This window comes from Cervus canadensis, chromosome 4, assembly GCF_019320065.1.
Source record: "Cervus canadensis isolate Bull #8, Minnesota chromosome 4, ASM1932006v1, whole genome shotgun sequence".
Taxonomy (NCBI): Eukaryota; Metazoa; Chordata; class Mammalia; order Artiodactyla; family Cervidae; genus Cervus; species Cervus canadensis.
In genome coordinates this window covers 56,845,260-56,872,894 of record NC_057389.1, presented here as the reverse complement: position 1 = coordinate 56,872,894, position 27,635 = coordinate 56,845,260, and the positions used below count along the sequence as shown (strand labels likewise).

At 40.5% G+C, this 27,635-nt stretch overlaps 2 protein-coding genes and 1 non-coding gene across 5 annotated transcripts in view; 2 read left to right on the top strand and 1 right to left on the bottom strand.

The window, feature by feature from the left end:
• Positions 1 to 1,332: 1,332 nt before the first annotated feature.
• Positions 1,333 to 27,635, top strand: part of LOC122439814 (protocadherin alpha-3-like) — a 159,354-nt gene continuing 133,051 nt past the window's right edge. The window contains 2 exon segments of the mRNA XM_043465281.1: positions 1,333 to 3,700; positions 3,702 to 3,823. Coding sequence (XP_043321216.1) covers positions 1,430 to 3,700; positions 3,702 to 3,773 — 2,343 coding nt within the window. The 5' untranslated portion in view covers positions 1,333 to 1,429 and the 3' untranslated portion in view covers positions 3,774 to 3,823.
• The window catches only part of LOC122439810 (protocadherin alpha-C2), a 183,427-nt gene continuing 163,305 nt past the window's right edge, over positions 7,514 to 27,635 (top strand). For 2 of the 3 annotated variants that reach the window (XM_043465275.1, XM_043465278.1), the window contains exon 1: positions 19,379 to 21,866. In XM_043465275.1, the coding sequence (XP_043321210.1) occupies positions 19,512 to 21,866 (2,355 nt within the window). In that variant the 5' untranslated portion in view covers positions 19,379 to 19,511. Of the gene's footprint in view, positions 10,067 to 19,378; positions 21,867 to 27,635 lie in introns of those variants that run through there. The other variant, XM_043465272.1, reaches the window with a different exon arrangement.
• On the bottom strand, positions 16,185 to 16,291 carry LOC122441040. The gene has a single exon (XR_006269185.1). It is a non-coding gene; the product is annotated as a U6 spliceosomal RNA (small nuclear RNA).

The window sequence follows — 27,635 nt, the reverse complement described above, 5'->3', positions numbered from 1 at the left end:
CATATTCTAAAACTACTTTTCACTCTTTAATGATTAAACACCAGTTCTTTCAAGTAACAACTTTTTAACAAATTGGAATCCAAAATTCATCCAGAGTGAAGATTATTGAAAACACAATCATGTCATATTGGGAACATTTTAGGATATACCAGTAAATAGAAATGTATAAATGGTGTAGAAATTTTAAAAAATTAATATAATTTCCCTGGTATGATGTGAATATAACAAATATCCAAATCAAACTGTTTTTATGCAGCAAAAACCAAATTTACAAAATAACTGTACTGTAAAATACTGACTTTGGCTTCCCTGGTGGCCCAGTAGTAAAGAATCCGCCTGCCAATGCAGGAGATGTGGGTTTGATCCATGTGTCAGAAAGATTCTCTAGAGAAGGAAATGGTAATCCACTCCAGTGTTCTTGCCTGAGCAGTCCCATGGACAGAGGAGCCTGATGGACTACAGTCCATAGGGTTGCAAAAGAGTCAGACACGACTTAATGACTTAACAACAACAAAAAGACTGACTTGTGAAATCTTCATATAAATAATAGTTGAGACAGCTAACAAAGATGCAGTTGTTGGATAAAGGACACAAGGATGGTTTGTAGACATTCTACAAAGGAAGAAATACAAGTGAACGTATTTTATAAATTAACAAATTGCCATAATAATATAGAAGTAAATTGTGTATATATATATACACATTTTTATCAGTCTTGTTGTTTTAATGGTTACAAATATCAAAGGCCTGATTTTTCTGTAAAATGTAGACTTTGTGATCAAGTGGTTAAAGTCATGAATCTTGAATTAGATTGAGATCCCACTCAACACCACCAAGTCAATATTATTTTTTCAGTTACTAACCTGTACATGTTTCCACTTCAATATTTGTAAAAACTGAATCATATTAATACCTACCTCAGAAGGTTGTTGTGAGAATTTAATGAGATAACCCATAACCCTGTTAAAACAAATGAAATAGTACTTGTCACACAGGAAATATTTCCAATAGATGTCCACTACTGTTACAACAATAATCCCTATTTTACTATATTTAACTATATGGAATGGACTGGCCTAATTGAAAGTCATGAGTTAGTATAAACGTTCTAAGCATATATTTTAAAAAAAATGAAGACTTTGAGGAATGGGAAGGAAATTAACAAGGAAAAAATTGAGGGAAGTTCAATGGAAGATAGATTTATTTAATACCTACACCTTTAGCCACATGATGTCGCTGTCCACCGCAAGGTATTTCCTCACCAGAGGAGAAATACAGCATTCATTACGTAGTAAGATGCTGCTTTTCCTCACCATCTGTGAAATGCGGGCATGGAATGATTATTTATGAAATGAGGAATAAGGAACTAAAAGTATTTTCAATTTTTTGATCGTTGCAAAAGCGACCCAATACTTGGAAAACGCTTGCAATGGTACTTTCCTGGAGAGAAGGTCAGGGAGACTGCCGACTACTGCTTTCGGTAATGCTTCTCCTATTCTGGGAGGCCGGGAGAGGCCAGGTCCACTACTCGGTCTCCGAGGAGGCCAAACACGGCACCTTCGTGGGCCGCATCACGCAGGACCTGGGACTGGAGCTGGCGGAGCTCGTGCCGCGCTTGTTCCGGGTGTCGTCCAAAGACCGCGGGGATCTTCTGGAGGTAAATCTGCAGAATGGCATTTTGTTTGTGAATTCTCGGATCGACCGGGAGGAGCTGTGCGGGCGGAGAGCAGAGTGCAGCATCCACCTGGAGGTGATCGTGGACCGGCCGCTGCAGGTGTTCCATGTGGAGGTGGAGGTGAAGGACATTAACGACAACCCGCCGGTTTTTCCAGTGGCAGTAAAAAATTTGTTTATTTATGAATCCCGGCCGCCTGGTTCTCGGATTCCGCTAGAGGGCGCATCAGATGCAGATATCGGAGCTAATTCTTTATTGACTTACAGGCTTAACTCCAATGAATATTTTACCTTGGATGTAAAAAGAAATGATGAGGAAATTAAATCCCTTGGACTTGTGCTGAAAAAACTTTTAAATCGAGAGGACACTCCTGAGCATCACTTACTTATAACTGCAGTTGATGGTGGGAAACCAGAACTCACTGGTACTACTCAACTGAAGATCACCGTTCTAGATGTAAACGACAATGCTCCAGAGTTTGAGAGCACGATCTACAAAGTCAAATTATTTGAAAATGCACCAAATGGTACCCTAGTAGTGACTGTTAATGCCTCTGATTTGGATGAAGGAATAAATAAGGACATTGTGTATTCTTTCAATACAGACACATCAGCAGATACTCTGTCGAAATTCCACTTAGACCCTGTTAATGGATACATCATTGTAAAGGGTGACATAGATTTTGAGTTAACTAAGTTATATGAAATACAGGTAGAGGCAACAGATAAAGGAAATCCCCCAATGGCAGATCACTGCACGGTTCTAGTGGAAATTTTGGACACCAATGATAATGTTCCTGAGTTGGTTGTCAAATCACTCTCTTTACCTATATTAGAAGATGCTCCAGTAGGCACAGTCATCGCCTTGATCAGCGTGTCCGACCTCGATTCCGGTGCCAATGGGCAGGTGACCTGCACCTTGACTAATCATGTGCCCTTCAAGCTGGTGTCCACCTTTAAGAATTACTATTCACTTGTGTTGGACAGCGTCTTGGATCGCGAGAGCGTGGCGAACTATGAGGTGGTGGTGACTGCGAGGGACGGGGGCTCGCCTTCGCTGTCGACCATGGCTAGCGTGTCCGTGGAGGTGGCCGACGTGAACGACAACGCGCCCGCGTTCCCGCAGCCCGAGTACACCGTGTTCGTGAAGGAGAACAACCCGCCCGGCTGCCACATCTTCACCGTGTCGGCGCGAGACGCGGACGCGCAGGAGAACGCGCTGGTGTCCTACTCGCTGGTGGAGCGGCGGGTGGGCGAGCGCGCGCTGTCGAGCTACGTGTCGGTGCACGCGGAGAGCGGCAAGGTGTACGCGCTGCAGCCGCTAGACCACGAGGAGCTGGAGCTGCTGCAGTTCCAGGTGAGCGCGCGCGACGCGGGCGTGCCGCCCCTGGGCAGCAACGTGACGCTGCAGGTGTTCGTGCTGGACGAGAACGACAACGCGCCTGTGCTGCTGCCGCCCGGGCCAGGCGGAGGACTCAGCGCGGTGAGCCAGGTGGTGTCGAGGTCGGTGGACGCGGGCCACGTGGTGGCGAAGGTGCGCGCGGTGGACGCGGACTCGGGCTACAACGCGTGGCTGTCGTACGAGCTGCAGCCGGCGGCGGGTGGCGCGCGCAGCCCGTTCCGCGTGGGGCTGTACAGCGGCGAGATCAGCACGACGCGCGCCCTGGACGAGGCGGACGCGCCGCGCCAGCGCCTGCTGGTGCTGGTGAAGGACCACGGCGAGCCGGCGCTGACGGCCACGGCCACCGTGCTGCTGTCGCTGGAGGACAGCGGCCAGGCGCCCAAGGCCTCTTCGCGGGCGTTGTCTGGTGCAGCTGGCGCAGAGACGGCGTTAGTGGATGTGAACGTGTACCTGATCGTCGCCATCTGCGCGGTGTCCAGCCTGTTGGTGCTCACGCTGCTGCTGTACACGGCGCTGCGGTGCTCGGCGCCGCCCAGCGAGGGCGCGTGCGGGCCGGTGAAGCCCAGGCTGGTGTGCTCCAGCGCGGTGGGGAGCTGGTCTTACTCGCAGGAGAGGCGGCAGAGGGTGTGCTCTGGGGAGGGGCCGCCCAAGACTGACCTCATGGCCTTCAGTCCTAGTCTTTCATCTGGTCCCATAAGTGGAGACAGAGAAGAGCAGTTGGATGTGGAGACTGATCTTCCTGCCAAAGTGAGTAATTTTTAAAAACCCTTTCAAAAATGTCTTTGTTCTTAATTCACTATTTCTGCTTCTTCGGAAGCATTTTTTACCAGTAATTAGTCTTGTTTCTGGCAGTAGACTTTTCCATGTATTGGTTTTGTGGTTAAAATATTTGAATTTCTTGTGACTAATGAATGATTTTGAACCAAATCAGCAATAAGCTGTGAGTACCATACTTGCCAGTGTTTAAAAATCGTTGGAGGATTATTATATTGGTAAAAGTCTGGATAGAAAAATATATATATTTTCCATGGTACTTTGCATTGTTTACAATATTTGACTTAAATGTGGTGTACTAATACCTGCAAAATGCTTCAATAGCTAAGGATACTTTTCATTTGAAATTTGGAGTAGACGTTAGTCCAAATGTCACTGACCCATATAGTTTTTTTTTTTTTAACCTGTTGTCTCCTATAGATCCCCTTTACTCATTTATTTATTTATTTGGATTCTCATTTCTTCTTTCTACTTGAATATGATGTTTTGATTTTGTGTTCACATTTTGCAATACTGGGTATTGTTTCTAGTTTTCCAATTGGGTAAAAAAGCTAGAATAGTAAATTTATTGCTTTTAGAATTGTATCTTTTTCATCTTCAGTTTCTTACTACTTTTCATTAATAAGCATTAAGAAATCAACAGGAAGTGAAATTTTAATACTCCCTTTAGTATATCATCATTTAGAAAATGTTGCTTTTGGAAGAGTATTATTAGTCTTGTTAAGAACTATTATTTTCTACCTGCACAGTGTTGCAAAAATACTGTACATCTCATTTAAAAGCCATTCCACTAGCAAAACTTATTGTCATTAATCTCTTTTACATACAGTATTAAGGATGCTAATATCCAAAAATTTCAATGTCATTACTGGTGACCTTCCTCTGAATACCAACCCATTAATGTATGTCATATAGTAAGTACAAAGTTCCAAATAATTGGAAGTAAAATTATTTTCCATTCATACCATTCATTGATATTTGTTCAGTTCTCCTAGTAAATTGCTGAACTCCCATTGATGTTTCTTTGCCACTGGAAACCAAAGCTTAGGCATGTTAGTGACTGGAGAATGGGCAAGTATTTCTAAACCATTAGAGACAAAAATGAAGACACCAACCTTTCTCATGGGAGGGGAACGTGTTCCCATGTATTCCATTCTGATTGTATGCAATACTTTTCTACACAAGGTATGCACTCTACAACTTCCTACTTCCTTGTTCAAGTTTCCTTGGTAAAAGCTGGTTAATACTCAATGACATTGTAGGGGAGGCTAACATATAAAATAGATAATCCTGCATTTTCCCACTTCCATTTCCACTTTCTGGCTCTGTCCTTTGTGACCCCCTGGCCATCAATTGGGACTTCCCTGGTGGCTCAGATGGTAAAGCATCTGTCTACAATGCAGGAGACCTGGGTTCAATCCCTGAGTTGGGAAGATTCCCTGGAGAAGGAAAGTATGACCCACAGCATGTCCAACCTCAGCTCACTATTTATTTTATTAGGTATCATTTTCATCCTGTTGTAAATAATAGAGCCATCCAGAGTTCTTGTCTTCCAGGATATGGGACTTCAGTCTGCAAATTCAGTTCTCCTCTTCAAATTCTTGACTAACATGAGTCTCAGCTAATAAGACATTTTAAAAACTTTTGAATTTTTCCCTTTAGAGATGTGTTGCTACTATACCAGGTAAATACTGAATAGTTCCCAAATATCCTTTCTGTTCTTCTGCATTCCTTATCTATTTATTTAATTATTAGCAAAATAGAGTAAATGGTCAATGATTCTTTTTTACTTTGTTCCAGTGTTTAATACCAATTATTTTGCACAAATCTACAGGTTGAGTCCTGTAACTGAAACTACTTTGATTTATGTTTTAATTCAGAAAAAAAATGATGGCGGTGAGGAGTGTGGCTTTTCCTAGAATGGGAGCCTAGGGCTATTTTCACTAGATTGATTTGATTTTTTTCTTTTTTTGGCTTCACCATGCACATGCTGGGGATCTTAGTTCTCCAACCAGGGATCCAACCCTTGCCCCTTTCAGTGGAAATGCAGAGTCCTAATGACTGGACTGCCAGGGAAGTCCCAGATTGATGTTTTTTGTCCTCGACAACTATGGAGTATGTGGTTTATGAACAGAAGAGTCAAAGTTTGAAAATAACTACCATTATGTCCTTCTATATTGGTGTGTGTGTGTGTGTGTGTGAGAGAGAGAGAGAGAGAGAGAGAGAGAGAGAGAGGAGGGTATATTGTGCTGTGTTATTTGGGAATGCTTAATTGACCATCAGAACTATTAATGTCTCAAGGATCATGCTTGCCAAGAACCGGAAAGAAAACTAACCTGAAATCTATGTTTTCAATATGGCAATTGAAATCTATCTTACATAGAGCAGTGCCTAAGGAAAATATTTCCTTTATCTCTGGAAGTTTATAGAGGTTGCTGAGACGTCATATTTTCCTAACTAGCTACATGATCACCTTAATTTAAAGCATTTTATTAAGCAATAGAAGAAAACCAAACTATTCTATTCAGTAAATATTCACTAACTACTCAATAAGTATTCTGAATATTAAAATATTATGATAAAATATTCTCTTTAAAAGTTTACATTTAAAAATGTATACCCAAATACCTAAAAAAGAGAAATTAATGTAATAAATGGCCAATGTGATTGATCTAGATGCTATAATATAAAAGCAAGTAAAGATGCCTGCCCAGTTGACTTAATCATGAAAGTCTTCCTTGGTCAAGGAAGTTTTAAGTTGTTATATAATGGGGGAAGAGGCTTTTAGAAGAGTTTGGAAATGCTGGATATTACTTAGGCAGAGAATGAAATGAGTATATTTGTTTAGCAAAAAATGTTATTGGAAGCAGCAAATTGTCCACCTTGACTAGACTATATGAGTACTCTAGGAGAAACAGAAGTTGAGGCATATTAGGTCCTGAAGAACAAGCAAGTGTTTATAAACCATGAGAGCCAAAATGAGAATACCAATGTTGTTCATGGGAGGTGAATGGGTTCCAGTGAATGAAATTATTTGGAATACTTTCCAACACAAATTGTATACTGCAATATCTTACTTTCCTGTTAAAGCTTCATTGCCCTCCACCCTTAGATTATTTAAGGAAGACTCTCAATTATTTGATGATGGTCTTTGCTTCCTTTTTTGAGTATTTTTTGAAATTCCCTTTCAATTACCTATTTCTGAGATCAGAGTTTTCCTAGAGATGTATTCTCTGAAGTCTTCAATAACCAGAATGTAAAATCCAATGATGAATAGTGTCATCATTAATAATTACCTTCCTTCACTCTCAGGAACACAAAAATGTCACAGATTTTCCTAGTCAACACTTTGCCAACTGTATAAAGTGTTATGTTAACTATAGCTGGGTCTCTGTAAATACTTAAAACTTGTATGGAAAAAGTATTGCCACTGAAGTGAAATCTGCTCCTGTGGTGAAACTAAGGATCACAGTCAGTCAGTAGCGCAAAATGTGTACTGCAGTAGTATAAAATGTGATTCTATTCTCCAAGGGCATTAAAATCCACGGAAAGGCAGAAAGAAAAATGAAGACTTAACAGTTCTTAGTATGGAGTTCCAGAATCTGTTACTTACGGTTTTGAGCCACATGATGTCGCTCTGTACCATAAAATAGATACCATAAAGCAAAAAAAGAAAGAAAGAAAGAAATCCCTCCTGTTCTTATTCTAAAGAAGCTGCATCCACCACTGAAAAAATGGAGGCTGCAATGGCACTGGACTGAACGGTCAGGAGGTAGTGCTTCGTTTGGAAACAAGACCCTCTTCATGAGAACAAAACACTGAGGACATGAGATGGAGTTTTCCTGGGGAACTGGCCAGGAATACCGGCGTCTGCTGCTCTCAATTCTGTTCCTCGCAGCCTGGAAGGCCGGGAGCGGCCAGGTCCGCTATTCTGTCCTGGAAGAGGCCAAACACGGTACCTTTGTGGGCCGAATCGCTCAGGACCTGGGGTTGGAGCTGGCGGAACTGGTGCCGCGCCTGTTCCGTGTGTCATCCAAAGGCCGCGGGGACCTTCTGGAGGTTAATCTGCAGAGTGGCATTTTGTTTGTGAATTCTCGGATCGACCGGGAGGAGCTGTGCGGGCGGAGAGCAGAGTGCAGCATCCACCTGGAGGTGATCGTGGACCGGCCGCTGCAGGTGTTCCATGTGGAGGTGGAGGTGAAGGACATTAACGACAATCCTCCTGTGTTCCCAGGAACACAAAAGATTCTGTTTATGGCTGAATCCAGGCCGCTTGACTCTCGATTTCCACTAGAGGGCGCCTCTGATGCAGACATTGGCGCCAACGCTCTGCTGACTTACAGGCTGGGTCCCAATGAATATTTCTCGTTGGAAAAACCATCCGATGAGGAGCGGGTAAAACGTCTTGGGCTAGTATTAAGGAAACCTTTAGACAGAGAAGAAGCTCCGGAGATTTTTGTAGTGCTTACCGCCTCTGATGGCGGCAAACCTGAGCTGACTGGCACTGTTCAATTACTCGTCAGAGTGCTGGACGCCAACGACAACGCCCCAACTTTCGACAGAACAATCTATGAAGTGAAATTACTAGAAAACGTTCCTAACGGAACGTTGGTAATTAAACTTAACGCCTCAGATTTAGACGAAGGCTTGAATGGGAATATTATTTATTCATTCTCAGCTGATATTTTACCCACTGTGAAATCCAAATTCTACATGGATCCAATTACTGGGGAAATTATGGTAAAGGGATATATTGATTTTGAAGAAACCAAATCCTATGAAATTCTTGTAGAGGCCATTGATAAGGGGCAGCCGCCACTTTCTGGCCATTGTACAGTTATGGTGGAAGTTGAAGACACCAATGATAATGCCCCAGTAATGGAATTCAAATTCTTGTCACTCCCAATTAGGGAAGACGCTCCACTGGGCACCGTCATCGCCTTGATAAGTGTGTCTGACCTCGACTCCAGTGTCAATGGGCAGGTGACTTGTACCCTATCGCCCCACGTCCCTTTCAGGCTGGTGTCCACCTTCAGGAACTACTATTCACTCGTTTTGGACAGCACCTTGGATCGCGAGAAAGTGTCGGTCTATAAATTGGTGGTGACCGCTCAAGACGGGGGGTCGCCTTCCTTGTTCACCACAGCCAGCGTGTCCGTGGAGGTGGCCGACGTGAACGACAACGCGCCCGCGTTCCCGCAGCCCGAGTACACCGTGTTCGTGAAGGAGAACAACCCGCCCGGCTGCCACATCTTCACCGTGTCGGCGCGGGACGCGGACGCGCAGGAGAACGCGCTGGTGTCCTACTCGCTGGTGGAGCGGCGGGTGGGCGAGCGCGCGCTGTCGAGCTACGTGTCGGTGCACGCGGAGAGCGGCAAGGTGTACGCGCTGCAGCCGCTGGACCACGAGGAGCTGGAGCTGCTGCAGTTCCAGGTGAGCGCGCGCGACGCGGGCGTGCCGCCCCTGGGCAGCAACGTGACGCTGCAGGTGTTCGTGCTGGACGAGAACGACAACGCGCCTGTGCTGCTGCCGCCCGGGCCAGGCGGAGGACCCAGCGCGGTGAGCCAGGTGGTGTCGAGGTCGGTGGACGCGGGCCACGTGGTGGCGAAGGTGCGCGCGGTGGACGCGGACTCGGGCTACAACGCGTGGCTGTCGTACGAGCTGCAGACGGCGGCGGGTGGCGCGCGCAGCCCGTTCCGCGTGGGGCTGTACAGCGGCGAGATCAGCACGACGCGCGCCCTGGACGAGGCGGACGCGCCGCGCCAGCGCCTGCTGGTGCTGGTGAAGGACCACGGCGAGCCGGCGCTGACGGCCACGGCCACCGTGCTGCTGTCGCTGGAGGACAGCGGCCAGGCGCCCAAGGCCTCTTCGCGGGCGTTGTCTGGTGCAGCTGGCGCAGAGACGGCGTTAGTGGATGTGAACGTGTACCTGATCGTCGCCATCTGCGCGGTGTCCAGCCTGTTGGTGCTCACGCTGCTGCTGTACACGGCGCTGCGGTGCTCGGCGCCGCCCAGCGAGGGCGCGTGCGGGCCGGTGAAGCCCAGGCTGGTGTGCTCCAGCGCGGTGGGGAGCTGGTCTTACTCGCAGGAGAGGCGGCAGAGGGTGTGCTCTGGGGAGGGGCCGCCCAAGACCGACCTCATGGCCTTCAGTCCCAGCGTTCCGGACTCTGGGGACAGAGAGGATCAGCAGCCAGCAACTGTGGATTCTCTTTCAAAGGTTAGTTTATAAATATCCTTATTTACTCTGAAGTCTCGGTATTCTTTAATTCTTTCAATTTCTTCTTAATTAAAAATTTCTCAAAACTAAATTTCTCTGAACTAAATTTGTTTACTTTTTCTTTCATCCCCTTTTAAACTAAAATCTTTTAGAGTAATAGGACAACAAGGTAATACTTGTTTTATTGTTTTTAATATTTATTATTCAATGCATATTTATATAACTAGTGTTATAAATTTTGTGATTTCTATCTTCATCTTTATTTTCTGTTGTAATTAACTTTTAGAAAGCATTTTCTTGTTATTTGCCTATAAATCATTGAAAAGTACACAGAATACTACAGCTTAATCAACTATTTGAAAGTGAAAACTGTTACCTTCACTCCAGAGGACACTCAAATGTACCTCCCAAATGTCTTTCCCCTCTTCCCCTCATATGTAGCCATAGTTTTAATTTTATAGCTGATTAATTTTTACCTGCTTCTTGAATTTTTCTAAATGGAATTGCACAAAATGTGTTGTATGTGTGCTTGTTTCTGTGTTCTTCATATTTATCATTCACTATTCTGTGGAATCATCCATATTGCCCTAAGTACTTGGAGTTAATTTAATTTATTATCTCTAATAGTTTTTTCTTTCTCTAGTATGTTTTATGGACAGGGTATGCGTTATTCTGTTGAGAATTTCACATTATTTCTCTTTGTATGTGTTTTACCTAATGCTGCCATCAATAGTTTGTAAAGTTTTCAATGCCTATTTACAAACTTTTCTGTATTATTTAGCTAGGATGGAGATTAGTGGAACATAGGCTCTGTACTTATCTTCTCCTTTAATTGATCAGTTTAGTGGCTCAATCATGACTCTTTGCCACCCCATGGACTACAGCAAGCCAGACTTCCCTGTCCTTTACTAGCTCCCAGAGCTTGCTCATACTGATGTCCATTGAGTTGGTGATGCCATCCAACCATCTCATCCTCTGTCTTCCCCTTCTCCTCCTGCCCTCAATCTTTCCCAGCATCAGGGTCTTTTCAAATGAGTCAGCCATTTGCATCAGGCCAAACTATTGGAGTTTCAGCTTCAGCATCAGTCCCTCCAATGAATATTCAGGACTGATTTCCTTTAGATAATTGGTTTGATTGGTTTGATATCCTTGCAGTCCAGGGGACTCTCAAGAGTCTTCTCCAACACCACAGTTCAAAAGCATCAATTCTTTGGTGCTCAGCTTTCTTTATAGTCCAACTATCACATCCATACATGACTACTGGAAAAAATCATAGCTTTGACTAGATGGACCTTTGTTGGCAGGGTAATGTCTTTGCTTTTTAATATGCTCTCCAGGTTGGTCATAGCTTTTCTTCCAAGAAGCAAGCATCTTTTAATTTCATGGCTGCAGTCACCATCTGCGGTGATTTTGGAGCACCCCAAAGTAAAGTCTGTCACTGTTTCTATTGTTTCCCCATCTATTTGCCATGAAGTGATGGGACCAGATGCCATGATCTTTCTTAGTTTTCTGAATGTTGAGTTTTAAGCCAGCTTTTTCACTCTCCTCTTTCACTTTGATCAGGAGGCTCTTGAGTTCTTCTTTGCTTTCTGCCATAAGGGTGGCGTCATCTGCGTGTCTGAGTTTATTGGTATTTCTCCTGGCAATCTTGATTCCAGCTTGTACTTCATCCAGCCTGGCATTTCGCATGATGTACTCTGCATATGAGTTAAATGAGCAGGGTGACAATATACAACATTGACATACTCCTTTCCCAATTTGGAACGAGTCTGTTGTTCCATGTCCATTTCTAACTTTTGCTTCTTGACCTGCATACAGATTTCTCAGGAGGCAGGTCAGGTGGTCTGGTATTCTCCTCTCTTTAAGAACTTTTCACATTTTGTTGTGACCCACACAATCAAAGGCTTTGGCATAGCCAATAAAGCAGAAATAGATGTTTTTCTGGAACTCTCTTCCTTTTTTGATGATCCAATGGATGTTGGCAATCTGATCTCTGGTTCCTCTGCCTTTTCTATATCCAGCTTGAACATCTGGAAGTTCATGGTTCACATACTGTTGAAGCCTGGCTTGAAGAATTTTGAGCATTACTTTGCTAGTGTGGGAGATGAGTGCAATTGTATGGTAGTTTGAGCATTCTTTGGCATTGCCTTTCTTTGGGATTGGAATGGAAACTGACCTCTTCCAGTCCTGTGGCTGCTGCTGAGTTTTCCAAATTTGCTGGCATATTGGGTGCAGCACTTTCACAGCATCATCTTTTAGGATTTGAAATAGCTCAACTGGAATTCCATCAGCTCCAGTAGCTTTGTTCGTAGTGATCCTTCCTAAGGCCCACTTGACTTTGCACTCCAGGATGTCTGGGTCTAGGTGAGTGATCACAGCATTGTGGTTATCTGGGTCATGAAGATCTTTTTTGTACAGTTCTTCTGTGTATTCTTGCCACCTCTTCTTAATATCTTCTGCTTCTGTTAGGTCCATACCATTTCTGTCCTTTAGTGTCCCCACCTTTGTATGAGATGTTCCCTTGGTATCACTAATTGATAATGTCAATCAATTGGTATCTTTAATTGATGTCAATTTCCCCAAATGCTTTTACCTGTTCACACTTTTGCTAGTTCTGTATGTTTCAGTTGCTCTTCATCATCTGGAAAGCTTGGCATTGTTAATTTACATTGTTGCCAGTTTGCTTGATGTGCTTATGTTTCCCAATTTATAATTGAGGTTGAGCACAGTTTTGTATTATTATTGGCCATTTTAATATCCCATTCTGTGCAATAACTGTTCAAATCTTCTGCCTATTTTCCTATTCTGTTATTCAGTAGAAGAATCTACTGTTTTTAAAATTAATTTTTGGCTGTACTGGGTCTTCATTGGTGTACCTAGGGTTTCTCTAGGTTTGGTGAGGGGGGCTACTCTCTAGTTGCAGTGCATGGGCTTCTCATTGTACTGGCTTCTCTTGTTGGAGAGTACAAACCCTAGAGCACTAGGGCTTCAGTAGTTGAGGTGCATGGGCTTATTTGCTCTGTGGCATGTAGAATCTTCCCGGACCAGGGATCCAACTCACAACCCCTGCATTGGCAGGCAGACTCTCAACTCTGGACTACCAAGGAAGTTCCTTCTACTTCTTTTTGAAAAGTTTTATGTTCTGGATATGACCCCTTTCTTGATTTTCTGCATTGTTGCACACTGTGACTTGTCTTTTCATTCTTTTGTCATTTGGTGAATAGTAATTTTCATTTTAGTTAATTTATCATTTTTTTTATCATTTAGTTCAATTTATCATTTTTTTTATTCTTGATTCTATTCTCTGAAGATAATTTCTTGTGTCTTTTGTTTTCTTGTTTGCATTACATATGCAATCAATTTTAATTTTTTGTCTTTGCTGAGACCCAAGGATCAAGCTTAACTTTTGCCAAACATGTTCATCTGAGGCAAGACCATTAAAAAAAAATTTAGTTCCATAGTTGTTCCTTAAATAATCATAGTCTTCTTGCTTTTGTTTTTCTAATCAATTTGATTGTTTTTTCCATTAATGTCATGCTGTCTCTTTAATTTCAACCTAGATTTGTATATTAATTCCATAAAAACAACTTGGTGAGCTATTGATTTGGATTGCATTGTATCTATTGTGATAATATATAATTATCCTGATAATTTTGTCAGGATAATTAGCTATATTAGCCTGATAATTCTGTACTGAGTTCTGGGTATTGTACATGAAACCAGTTGACATCTTTACAATAATGAGACATTCACTTCATGAGCATGCTCTATTTATCTAAATAACCTACAATGGTTCTTAATATTTTATAATTTCCTGTGTAGAGGTCCTATTCATCTTTTATAAGATTTATTCTTAGATAATTTCCATTTGTGATCATAATACATATCAGCTCTAAGTTTAAATTATTTTCTTTAATAATGGTACATATGAGGAAATTCCCTGGTGGTCTAGTGGTTAGGACTCTGTACTTTCCCTCCTGAGGGCCCAGGTTAAATCCCTGGTTGGGGAACTAAAGAAGAAATTATTTTATATTTCTTTTAGTGGTGGTAAAGAATTCTCTAATATTTAGTATATGAGAAATATGCTTATTTTGCCAGCACTTCTGAAAAATAGTTTTGTTGAGTATCAAGTTCTGGGTTGTAACTTGTTTCCCCCCACCCTATTGCTTTTAAGATTACATTCCATAGTCTTTTGAGAAGATGGCTGTCAAGTTTATTGTTCAGGTAGTAAAACCTTTTTTTCCCTGTCTAGCTGGTTTGTAAAATTTTTCTTTGTTTTTTATTTTCAAGGGCTTTATGCTCGGTTTTAGTTTTCTTTGGTTTTTATCTTGTTTGCAGTTTTTAAAGCTTCTTGAATATGTGGTTTGATGTCTTTCATCTGTATAGGGAAAATTCCAGCAGTCTGCCTTTGATGATTGCTTCTGCCTCATGTTTTTCTCTCTTTCTCTACTTTAAGTCAAGGAATAGGTGTGTTAAATCTTTTCACCATATCTCTTATATCTTTTATGCCCCCCTCTATTTTTTTCAGCATCATTTTTGCTATTACCTGATGGATATTTTATTCTGACAATCTTCTACTTCAGCAAATTTCTCTTCTTAAGTCATCAGTTGAATCTAAACTTTGATTATTATCTTTTTTAGCTTTAGAATTATAATTTTCCTTTAAAATATAGATTATATTTTTCTGGTGAAATAATTTATTATGTATTTGTTTTGGTACCTTAATTACAGTTTATTTATGGTCTGTCACATCAGTGTAATAATCGGATCATCTGTTTGTGGTTTTTTTTTTTTAAATTTATTTATTTATTTTTTCAGTGGGTTTTGTCATACATTGACATGAATCAGCAATAGATTTACACGTATTCCCCATCCCGATCCCCCCTCCCCCCTCCCTCTCCACCCGATTCCTCTGGGTCTTCCCAGTGCACCAGGTTCGAGCACTTGTCTCATGCATCCCACCTGGGCTCGTGACCTGTTTCACCATAGATAATATACATGCTGTTCTTTCGCAACATCCCACCCTCACCTTCTCCCACAGAGTTCAAAAGTCTGTTCTGTACTTCTGTGTCTCTTTTTCTGTTTTGCATATAGGGTTGTCGTTACCATCTTTCTAAATTCCATATATATGTGTTAGTATGCTGTAATGTTCTTTATCTTTCTGGCTTACTTCACTCTGTATAATGGGCTCCAGTTTCATCCATCTCATTAGAACTGGTTCAAATGAATTCTTTTTAATGGCTGAGTAATATTCCATGGTGTATATGTACCACAGCTTCCTTATCCATTCATCTGCTGATGGGCATCTAGGTTGCTTCCATGTCCTGGCTATTATAAACAGTGCTGCGATGAACATTGGGGTGCACGTGTCTCTTTCAGATCTGGTTTCCTCAGTGTGTATGCCCAGAAGTGGGATTGCTGGGTCATATGGCAGTTCTATTTCCAGTTTTTTAAGAAATCTCCACACTGTTCTCCATAGCGGCTGTACTAGTTTGCATTCCCACCAACAGTGGAAGAGGGTTCCCTTTTCTCCACACCCTCTCCAGCATTTATTGCTTGTAGACTTTTGGATAGCAGCCATCCTGACTGGTGTGTAATGGTACCTCATTGTGGTTTTGATTTGCATTTCTCTGATAATGAGTGATGTTGAGCATCTTTTCATGTGTTTGTTAGCCATCTGTATGTCTTCTTTGGAGAAATGTCTGTTTAGTTCTTTGGCCCATTTTTTGATTGGGTCATTTATTTTTCTGGAATTGAGCTTCAAGAGTTGCTTGTATATTTTTGAGATTAATCCTTTGTCTGTTTCTTCATTTGCTATTATTTTCTCCCAATTGTTCATTTTTTCTCGTGATTCTCTTTCTTGGTAAGCCTGATAATTTTGTATTGAATTCTGGGTATTGTACATGAGAAGCTGTAACTATTCTAGATGTAGTTATATTACTCTAGAGATGGATACATAATTTACAAATACCTGATAGATAGGCATTTAGAAATTTATGGAAAAGTTTGAATTAAGGTAAATATATCTTTTCCTTTTTTATCTTCTACAGTGATGTCTGTCATTACAAATCTTCTGAACATTTTATTTTATTTTATTTTTTTCTGTTTTTTTTTTTCTAAAAATATGGAACGCTTCACGAATTTGCGTGTCATCCTTGCGCAGGGGCCATGCTAATCTTCTCTGTATCGTTCCAATTTCAGTATATGTGCTGCCGAAGCGAGCACTGAACATTTTATTTTTATCTCTTCTACCTTATCCAAGGTCTATTTTGTAGTCTCATACAAAGTTAATAGAATAAGGATTTTGTACTTTATTTTAACCCTTTTTCTGTCCTCCTTTCCTCTTTCCTTTGTTCATAAGAACCAAGCTTACTGAATTTATTTATTTATTTTTTGCTGTTTAGTTTCCCTCCTTCTTTTTCACCCTGGATATTTACTAATGCTTTAAGAATCTTGCATCTCATCATGTTTCCACTCACTTGGCCTAGAATTTTAAAAGATATGACCTCAGAGGTTGTAATTTCTTTCAATTTAATGACTGAATTGTGGCCTGGAGACACACACAAAAAATTGAGGCCATATGAATATTATTATGAATGCATAGAATAGAACCAAAAGTGCTTGAATTTAGCTCATTGTCTCTTTCCACTTTTAAATGAGCTCATTGGGAATAATGAAGGCAAGAGGATTGTGAGTAAAAACTATGCTTAATTTAGCTTCCTTATTCCCTCAGAGGTACTTTAAAATTACTCTCAGGTTTCCTCAGAATGTGTATATAACATAAATATTTTAGCACAATATTTTGTTGGGAGGCTGAACCATTACAAAAGTAATGTAAAAATGTGTACCATATGCATATTATGTGAGGTAATAGGATAAGTTATTTTTTACATATAATTAAACTTTTTGTTCATATTTGATGCAGGAGGATGAACTGTTTACAAACCTTTAAAAGATTGCTTCAATTTCACCTGTTACATCTCAGCAGTGTGGTAGACTTAGATAATTTTCTACACATAGGTGGGAAAATAGCTTATTAAAATTTTATTCTGGAGTTTTGCAGGAAATGAAAGTCATCTAGACTCCAATACAAAATTAAATTTTCTAGTGTACTGTCCTCCTGAATGTTCCGCAGTAAATTAAGTAGAGATACCTCAAAATACTATTTGGTTTCCTTAATCTAAATTCATTGTCAGGAAAGGAGTCTTAGTTCTGCCATGGGGCATACATAAGTATAACTGAAAATTTTCTAGAAACTATGTAATAATAATCTATAATATTTAATTGAAAGAATGGATTGGAAAAAGATTTAAAGAATTTTCTCTACTTATAGATTTTATGGAATTACAACTAAAGAGTCTATATTTGTTGAAAAAATAACCTCCAAAACAAGAGTTGAGCAATGAAAGACAAATGCAAGGGATAATTTTAAAACTCTGTAATCTAAAAGATATGAAGACAGTTCAAAAGCCAAGAGTCTTATTTTCTCCTGTATATATTTATGTGAAAAAATTACAAGCTGAAAGAAGCATATGATACTATTGATGGCATTTTCTCCATTGAGTGTATTTTTTAAAGTTTTAAATACTTACTGAAAATATTCTGTAAAATACTCTGCATGCATTGTTAATATCACACTATCAGTTGGCTTTTAAATACTTAATATTTACCTTTCTTAAGAGTAAATTTTTTTATTGTAGTTTTGTAGATCCACATCAATCATGGTTCCATAATAGAAGGTGAATCAACATTAACTGATGATATTTTCAACTCAGATATTATAATTTTTTCTTATAATGTATTAAAATACTTTAAATTATCCTTATAAGTGACTATTAGATAAATAGCTCTGAAATTTGATTGCTGTTTAGCTTTTTTAGTGTTTGGATGTTCTGAATGCTAATAAATCTTTCAAAAACTAAAGGAAATGATAAATATACTCTTAAAGATTGTATCAGAAACAAATTCCATAACATTATCTGATGTCCTTACATTACTGTTTTGAATACTGAGAAGCAAGTTAATTTCAATTGACTTTGTATTTTCTAGTAATCTTATTTCTTTCCAAGCTAGTTTTTATAGTACCACTTTTCCATGTTTGCTTTATACATGGACACAAAATACATCTAATTCCACATATGACTTATACCAACATTAAAAAATGTGTTTGGAGCTTATGCTTTACATGTGAAGCATTAAGTAATAGAATTATTGATTTCCTGGCCCCTCTTATATTCACAAGAAAAGATAATTTTGTAATATTTAAGGAATTCTAGGAAGGTATATACTTAAGTAGAATGTTAAATTTTTTTAAGAGGAAATGTTGGTTTATTTTATATTGGCCATATTTATTAAGTGAAGTCCAAGTCCGTATAGCAAATAAAATGGAGCAGTGGAATGAGATGAAATTAACAGAGTTAACCTGTTAATAATGTGATTTCTTTCCATGTTTTAGTTTTTACTGGAACTCAAATATTTTATATAATAATATATCTCACAAACAACATTAGGATTTTGATTTGCTACATAAAAGAAAATATATATGCTTTCACAATTTATATCAATTGTGATTTATCAGTTATAGCAACTTGAAATGCTTGTCTGTATGCTGTGCTGTGCTATATGTATTAAGTTGCAAATAGTGTCATGTCCACATTACAGTTTTTGAGTTAACACTAAAAGTAGGTAGGTAATATAGAGAAAAAGGAAATCAATAAATTTTCAGCAATTTGAAAATCAGACTTCCAAATGAACTCAGGCACAAATTCTATTCAAATAGCTTGTTACTTTGAAAATAACATCAACAAAAGCCAATATTAAATATTGCAAATAGGAATATAAACTTGTTTTGTGAGTGATATAAAGACTAGTGTACAAACATCCCATTAAAATAGTAGAGAAGAAAATCGGTAATTTTAGTAAGTAATATGTAAATACGGAAAGATATAAAAAATCTAAAACTTTTAAAGTCCATTAGGAACTATACAAACCCTAAATATACAGAATAGGCCAATACAAATCATGCTAGTAAAGATTGGGTGTCATAACTTGAGTAGTATTGATTCTGCAGTATTTTAATGAAACTTGATACATTTTATTAAAAATTTAATTATGTGTTTGATTAGAGATAAGGAATATAATGAGTCGTTGAAATTGGGAAATATTTAAAGAATGTAAGGTAAATAAAACATAACAAAGTAAAATAACTCCTTTTTCGTCCACATGATGGCGCTGGAAACCGCAAGTTCAGTTTCTTTTTTTTTAACAACAAAGGAACACAGCGAGTTTATTTTCCTGAGAAAGGAGGAAAAAGCCACTCCATTTTTTCACTCTGCTGCTGAAGCATAAAAGGTGAGCAAATACGAAATTGTATAAAATTGGGAATTAAATTTCCAAGAGCTACATGGTAGTGCAATAGGTATTTGAAAGTTGATACAAATTTGCGATGGTATATTCTCAGAGAAAAAGTCGAGGATCTCAGCGCCTGCTGCTATTGCTTCTGCTCCTCGTAGCCTGGGAGTCGGGGATCGGCCAGGTCCACTACTCGGTCTCCGAGGAGGCCAAACACGGCACCTTCGTGGGCCGCATCGCCCAGGACCTGGGACTGGAGCTGGCAGAGCTGGTGCCTCGCCTGTTCCGGATTGCATCCAAAGGTCGCAGAGACCTTCTGGAGGTAAATTTGCAGAATGGCATTTTGTTTGTGAATTCTCGGATCGACCGGGAGGATCTGTGCGGGCGGAGAGCGGAATGCAGCATCCACCTGGAGGTGATCGTGGACCGGCCGTTGCAGGTGTTCCATGTGGAGGTGGAGGTGAAGGACATTAATGACAACCCTCCAAGGTTCTTGCGACAAGAACAAGCACTGTTTATACTCGAGTCAAGAAGAGCGGATTCCCGGTTTCCGCTAGAGGGCGCGTCTGATATGGATATCGGAAGAAACGCAGAATTGAGGTACAAGTTACAAGCAAATGAGTATTTTGACTTGGATGTTAAAACAAACGAAGAGGAAACAAACTTTTTAGAGCTAGTTTTGAAGAAACCAGTAGATAGGGAAGAAACGCAAGAACATCGTTTATTGCTGATTGCAATTGATGGAGGAAAACCTGAATTAACAGGTACAGTTCAGTTATTGGTCAGTGTTTTGGATGCGAATGATAATGCTCCAGAATTTGATAAATCAATTTATAATGTCAGATTATTGGAAAATGCACCGAATGGGACACTAGTTATTAAACTGAACGCCTCAGATGCAGATGAGGGCATTAATAAGGAAATAGTATATCTCTTTAACAATCTTGTTCTTGACAATGTAAAATCTAAATTTGCGATCAATTCTAATAGTGGGGAAATAACAGTTAAAGGAAAACTGGATTACGAAGACTGTAATTTATATGAAATTAATATTGATGCTGTTGATAAAAGTTCATTCCCATTAACTGGACACTGCAAAGTAATAGTGAAACTGTTGGATGAAAATGATAATATCCCAGAGATGGTCATAACCTCACTATCTCTGCCTGTGCAAGAGGACGCTCCACTGGGCACCGTCATTGCCCTGATCAGTCTATCAGATCTCGACTCTGGTGCCAATGGACAGGTGACCTGCTCTGTGACGCCTGATGTTCCTTTTAAGCTGGTGTCCACCTTCAAAAATTACTATTCATTGGTCCTGGACAGCGACTTGGATCGTGAGCGCTTGGCGAACTATGATGTGGTGCTGACTGCGAGGGATGGGGGCTCTCCTGCCTTGTCCACCACGACCAGCGTGTCCGTGGAGGTGGCCGACGTGAACGACAACGCGCCCGCGTTCGCGCAGCCCGAGTACACCGTGTTCGTGAAGGAAAACAACCCGCCCGGCTGCCACATCTTCACCGTGTCGGCGCGAGACGCGGACGCGCAGGAGAACGCGCTAGTGTCCTACTCGCTGGTGGAGCGGCGGGTGGGCGAGCGCGCGCTGTCGAGCTACGTGTCGGTGCACGCGGAGAGCGGCAAGGTGTACGCGCTGCAGCCGCTGGACCACGAGGAGCTGGAGCTGCTGCAGTTCCAGGTGAGCGCGCGCGACGCGGGCGTGCCGCCCCTGGGCAGCAACGTGACGCTGCAGGTGTTCGTGCTGGACGAGAACGACAACGCGCCTGCGCTGCTGCCGCCCGGGCCAGGCGGAGGACTCAGCGCGGTGAGCCAGGTGGTGTCGAGGTCGGTGGACGCGGGCCACGTGGTGGCGAAGGTGCGCGCGGTGGACGCGGACTCGGGCTACAACGCGTGGCTGTCGTACGAGCTGCAGCCGGCGGCGGGTGGCGCGCGCAGCCCGTTCCGCGTGGGGCTGTACAGCGGCGAGATCAGCACGACGCGCGCCCTGGACGAGGCGGACGCGCCGCGCCAGCGCCTGCTGGTGCTGGTGAAGGACCACGGCGAGCCGGCGCTGACGGCCACGGCCACCGTGCTGCTGTCGCTGGAGGACAGCGGCCAGGCGCCCAAGGCCTCTTCGCGGGCGTTGTCTGGTGCAGCTGGCGCAGAGACGGCGTTAGTGGATGTGAACGTGTACCTGATCGTCGCCATCTGCGCGGTGTCCAGCCTGTTGGTGCTCACGCTGCTGCTGTACACGGCGCTGCGGTGCTCGGCGCCGCCCAGCGAGGGCGCGTGCGGGCCGGTGAAGCCCAGGCTGGTGTGCTCCAGCGCGGTGGGGAGCTGGTCTTACTCGCAGGAGAGGCGGCAGAGGGTGTGCTCTGGGGAGGGGCCGCCCAAGACCGACCTCATGGCCTTCAGTCCTTCCCTGCCTCAGGGTCCCATCTCTGTGGACACAGTGAGTCTCAAAAACTTTGTAGAATTTTTTCGTTATGTGCTACTGCTGCTAAATCGCTTCCGTCGTGTCCGACTCTGTGCGACCCCATAGACGGCAGCCCACCAGGCTCCCCCGTCCCTGGGATTCTCCAGGCAAGAGTACTGGAGTGGGTTGCCATTGCCTTCTCCAGATTTTCATTATGTATTTAATATTCTTTATCTTCTCTTTAAATTTTTAAAGTATGGCTTTGTAAGTAGTTATTGTATCCTTTTAGATATAAATTCTCATGGTACTAATTAATTTCTCTATACTTAACAGTTATGCTTAAAATTTACTTTGTTGAAGACAACTGCTTTGCACTATAGTGTTATTTCAGTAACAATGCCCTTTTTATGAGCTTTAAAGGCTTGAGTTAATGAACTGGTTTTCAGTTCACCATAGAAAATGTTTCCAGAAGTAAATTTTCAGTGAACATTTCAATTTTCAAATTTTAATAACTGTTATAGGAAGATACTTGTAAGGTACATTCTTGGTGTTATCATTTATTGTTAAAGTCCAGTATTGTAACTATACAGAAATATTGTAACACATCATGTCAACTTGCTTTTTTTCCCCTCCACTGACTATCCATTATTTGATTTTATTTGTTTGTTTTTGTTTGTTTGCAGTGGGTCTTCTTTGCTGCCCTTGGGCTCTCTCTAGTTTCTGAGAGTGCTACCCTCTAGTTGTGGTGCGCAGGCTTCTCATTGCTATGGCTTCTTTTGTTGTGGAGCATGGGCTTTAGGGTGCACGGGCCTTAGTAGTTGCTACTAGAGAGCTGTTTAGCCTGGGTTCAGTAATCATGGCCCACAGGCTTGCTCCAGGGCATGTGGGATCTTCCCCATCCAGGGATTGAACCTGTGTCCTCTCCATCGGCAGGTGGGTTCTTAACCACTAGACCACCAGGGAAGCCCCTATTTGAGTATTTTTGTTATACATATTGAATTAATTTTTCCAGTAATATTTGTGCATTGAATGACTCTTTCAAGTCTTGTTTAAATGTTAGCCTTGGCATGCTCATGGTGAGTTTGATACTTATAATTTGAAAATTTTAGCTCTAGTGGCTTAATTTTATTCATTTTTTATTATAAAATATATTTCATGATTTAAAATGTTTTAAAATGTGTCCATTCCACCTCCAACATCAAGCCACTTAATCAGTTCAGTTCAGTTCAGTCTCTCAGTCATGTCTGACTCTGCGACCCCATGGACTAGAGCATGCCAGGCCTCCCTGTCTATCACCAGCTCCCGGAGTCCACTCAAACTCATGTCCATTGAATCAGTGATGCCATCCAACCATCTCATCCTCTGTCTTCCCCTTCTCCACCTATCTTCAGTCTTTCCCAGCATCAGGGTCTTTTCCAATGAGTCAGTTCTTCACATCAAGTGGTCAAAGTATTGGAGTTTCAGCTTCAACATTAGTCCTTCCAAACAACACCCAGGACTGATCTCCTTTAGGATGGACTGGTTGGATTTCCTTGCAGTCCAAGGGACTCTCAAGAGTCTTCTCCAACACCACAGTTCAAAAGCATCAATTCTTCAGCACTCAGCTTTATAGTCCAACTCTCACATCCATACATGACTACTGGAAAAACCATAGCTTTGGCTAGATTGACCTTTGTTGGCAAAGTAATGTTTCTGCTTTTTAATATGCTGTCTTGGTTGGTCATAGTTTTTCTTCCAAGGAGCAAGTCTCTTTTCATTTCATGGCTGTATTTACCATCTGCAGTGATTTTGGAGCCCCCCAAAATAAAGTCTCTTATTGTTTCCATTGTTTACGGATCACATACTGTTGAAGCCTGGCTTGGAGAATTTTGCGTATTACTTTGCTAGTGTGTGAGATGAGTGCAATTGTGCAGTAGTTTGAACATTTTTTGGCATTGCCTTTCTTTGGGATTGGAATGAAAACCGACTTTTCCAATCCTTTGGCCACTGCTGAGTTTTCCAAATTTGCTGGTATATTGAGTGCAGCACTTTCATAGCATCATCTTTTAGGATATGAAATAGCTCAGATGAAATTTCATCACCTCCATTAGCTTTGTTCATAGTGCTGCTTCCCAAGACCCACTTGACTTCGCATTCCCAGATGTCTGGCTCTAGTCTAGTGATCGCACCAGCGTGGTTATCTGGGTCATGAAGATCTTTTTTGTATAGTTCTGCATATTCTTGCCACCTCTTTTTAATATCTTTTTCTTTGTTAGGTCCATACCATTTCTGTCCTTTATTGTGTCCATCTTTGCATGAAATGTTCCCTTAGTATCTCTTTTTCTTGAAGAGATCTCTAGTCTTTCCCTTTCTATTGTTTTCCTCTATTTCTTTGCATTGATCATTGAGGAAGGCTTTCCTATCTCTCCATGCTGTTCTTTGGAACTCTGCATTCAGCTGCTTATATCATTCCTTTTCTCGTTTGCCTTTAGCTTCTCTTCTTTTCTCAGCTATTTTTAAGGCCTCCTCAGACAATCATTTTTCCTTTTTGCATTTCTTTTTCTTCAGGATGGTCTTGATCACTGCCTCCTGTACAATATCATGAACCTCCATCCATAGTTCTTCAGGCACTCTATCAGATCTAATCCCTTGAATCTATATGTCACTTCTACTGTATAATCATAAGGGATTTGATTTAGGTCATACCTGAATGGTCTAGTGGTTTTCCTTACTGTCTTCAATTTAAGTCTGAATTTTGCAATAAGGAGTTCATGATCTGAGCCACAGTCAGCCCCTGGCCTTGTTTTTGCTGACTGCGTAGAGCTTCTCCATCTTTGGCTGCAAAGCATATAATCAATCTGATTTCAGTATTGACCATCTGGTGATGTCCATGAGTAGAGTCTTCTCTTGTGTTGTTGGAACAGGGTGTTTGCTATGACCAGTGCGTTCTCTTGGAAAAACTCTTTTGTTAGCCTTTGCCATTCTTCATTTTGTACTCCAAGGCCAGATTTGCCTGTTACTCTAGGTATCTCTTGACCTTCTACTTTTGCATTCCAGTCCCCTACGATGAAAAGGGCATCTTTTTTGGGTGTTAATTCTAGAAGGTCTTGTAGGTCTTCATACAATCGATCAACTTCAGCTTCTTCAGCATTACTGATTGGGACATAGACTTGGATTACTGTGATACTGAATAGCTTGTCTTGGAAATGAACAGAGATCATTTGGTCGTTTTTGAAGTTGCACCCAACTATTGTATTTCTGATTCTTTTGTTGACTATGAGGGCTACTCCATTTCTTCTAAGGGATTCTTGCCCACAGTAGTAGATATAATGGTCATCTGAGTTAAATTCAACCATTCCAGTCCATTTTAGTTCACTGATTCCTAAAATGTCAGTGTTCACTCTTGCCATCTCCTGTTTGCTCACTTCCAATTTACCTTGATTCATGGACCTAACATTCCAAGTTCCTATGCAATATTGTACTTTACAGGATCGGACTTGACTTCCATCACCAGTCATAGCCACCACTGGGCATTGTTTTTGCTTTGGCTCCATGTCTTCATTCTTTCTGGAGTTATTTCTCTACTCTTCTCCAGTAGCATTTTGGGCACCTACCAACCTGGGAAGTTCATCTTTGAGTGTCATATCTTTTTGCCTTTTCATACTGTTCATGGGGTTCTCAAGGCAAGAATACTGAAGTGATTTGCCATTCCCTTCTCCAGTGGACCACGTTTTATCAGAACTCTCCATCATATACCTGCTGAAATATTTCAAATGTTCTAATTTATTGGTTATTCTCCTAGAGAATTTTTTATATACAAGTGAACTGTCTTCTCCTACTTTAAAACACAATGTTTATATTGATTTTCCTTTCCTCCTTCATTTGATATAATTTGTCTATTATTTAAGGAGATTTTTTCATTCTTTTCTCTAGTCCATGTTGTCCCATTTTGCAGCTGTATCATAATTCCCAACACCAATGTTAAGTAGAGCAATGATTAATTCTTCTCTTATTTTTTCTTTTTCAATTCACAAATTATTATATTGGTGGGAAGTAATTGTGAATTCTCACCCCTGGGAAAATCTTAACTTTTTTTAATTAGAAGACATTTGTTTTTTTTGTTGCCTTTTGTTTTTAGATTAAAAATACTATATGATATAATGAAAAATACTGTATGATATGAGTTTATTGTTTACTAATACAATTTTTTTTACAACAAAGCCATACATTTTGTCTGCTATAGGTGATAATGCTCTTCATATCAAATACAGAGAACTATTTTTCTACACTTTTTGAAAAAACAGTATGGGCTTAGGCAGTAATAAATATTTCACATTTCATATGACAAAATGCCAATTTCCCTTTTTATTGCTTTTTCTATTTCTATATATTCTCACATATATTTAATTCTTAAATATATTTATAACATATTATTTAAACATTTCTAATATCTCATTACTTTGGGGAAGTCCTATAAACAGAGAAGGCATTCTCACCATTGTGTGAATTTGTAGTTACCAGTTGTCAGCTTTTTAAAAATCAAGTTAATTCAGTTTTGAAATATAAACTCTTTGATTTATAACTAAAATTTTTCTTTGCTGAGGAGGAAGCTGTTAATAAACTTTTTTCTGTACATAATATTTTTCCTTGACTAGATGAACTATTTGAGTTAATAACTGAACAAAAATATAAGATGTTTCTTATGAAGAGACCAGTATTTCCCTTTTCCAAATTAATTTATTTTGCATATATGATTTCAGTAACATCGTATAATTTTCTACCTGGAGCCAATAAATAGAATTATTGCAACTCTTCCAATTAATCAGATTATATTAGCAACCTTCTGGAAATTGCTAGGAACTCCAATAGAAAGAGAAACTTGATACTTTAACTATGTTAGAAGTTGATATTCAAAGAGACTCTTCATTTAGGGCAGCAATTTATGAAATACCTTAACCACTATAGAAAACTTTCAACTAACAAGACTATACGGCAATATAGATTTTGTCAAGGCTTATCTTCCTGTAAGCAAAGGAATCTTTTGCTTGGGGGGCTTAGTTTTGGTTAGCAAATGAACTCAATAGTTACTAAAAATAATTGTAATAGAAAGTCAGTGATAAGGACTACTACTTATTGGATAAATGTTAGATATAGGATATGTTATGTAATTTATGTAAGGTGTTCTCATGTTGGGGATACTTTGTATTACAGTTGTCTGTGAGGATTATACAAGTATATCAGGATTCTGGAGAAGGGTGAGTGTTGGTGTGTGTTTATTTGAAAAATCTTTTTTATGACTTTCATTGTATCATTTAGAGAGAGTTTAATTATCTACAGTTGATGACAGTAAGGATGAATTCATGGTAAAATTGACATTTTGACATGACTTTCATATGAGTGGAGCATTTTTTACAGGTAAAGGTGGAGATAATTTTAAAAAATTGAACAAAGATTCTATTGAGGAAGAAGGCAAGTAAGTGATCTATGTTGTCTGCAAAATAGAGATAATATTGGAAACTAGTTAAAAATAACACCAGAAATGTGGCTTGTGATCACATCTCAGGTCACAGAGAAGTGATTCTAACATCTTGGAATTTATTCGTTTAGTGCAATCCAATAAAAACTGTACCCATGAAGATAAATATGGTGGTATGTGATAAGACAGATGGGCTATAGGCCAACTTTGAATAGGACAAGTAGGGGACATGGAGTAATAAAAAAAATTCCATAGAGGTGACATGTAAAATGTTAATGCCATTAAATAAAAGGTGAATTGAAGGGTTTGAATTTGGTGAGTATTAATAATTTATCTTTATAACCTTCAAA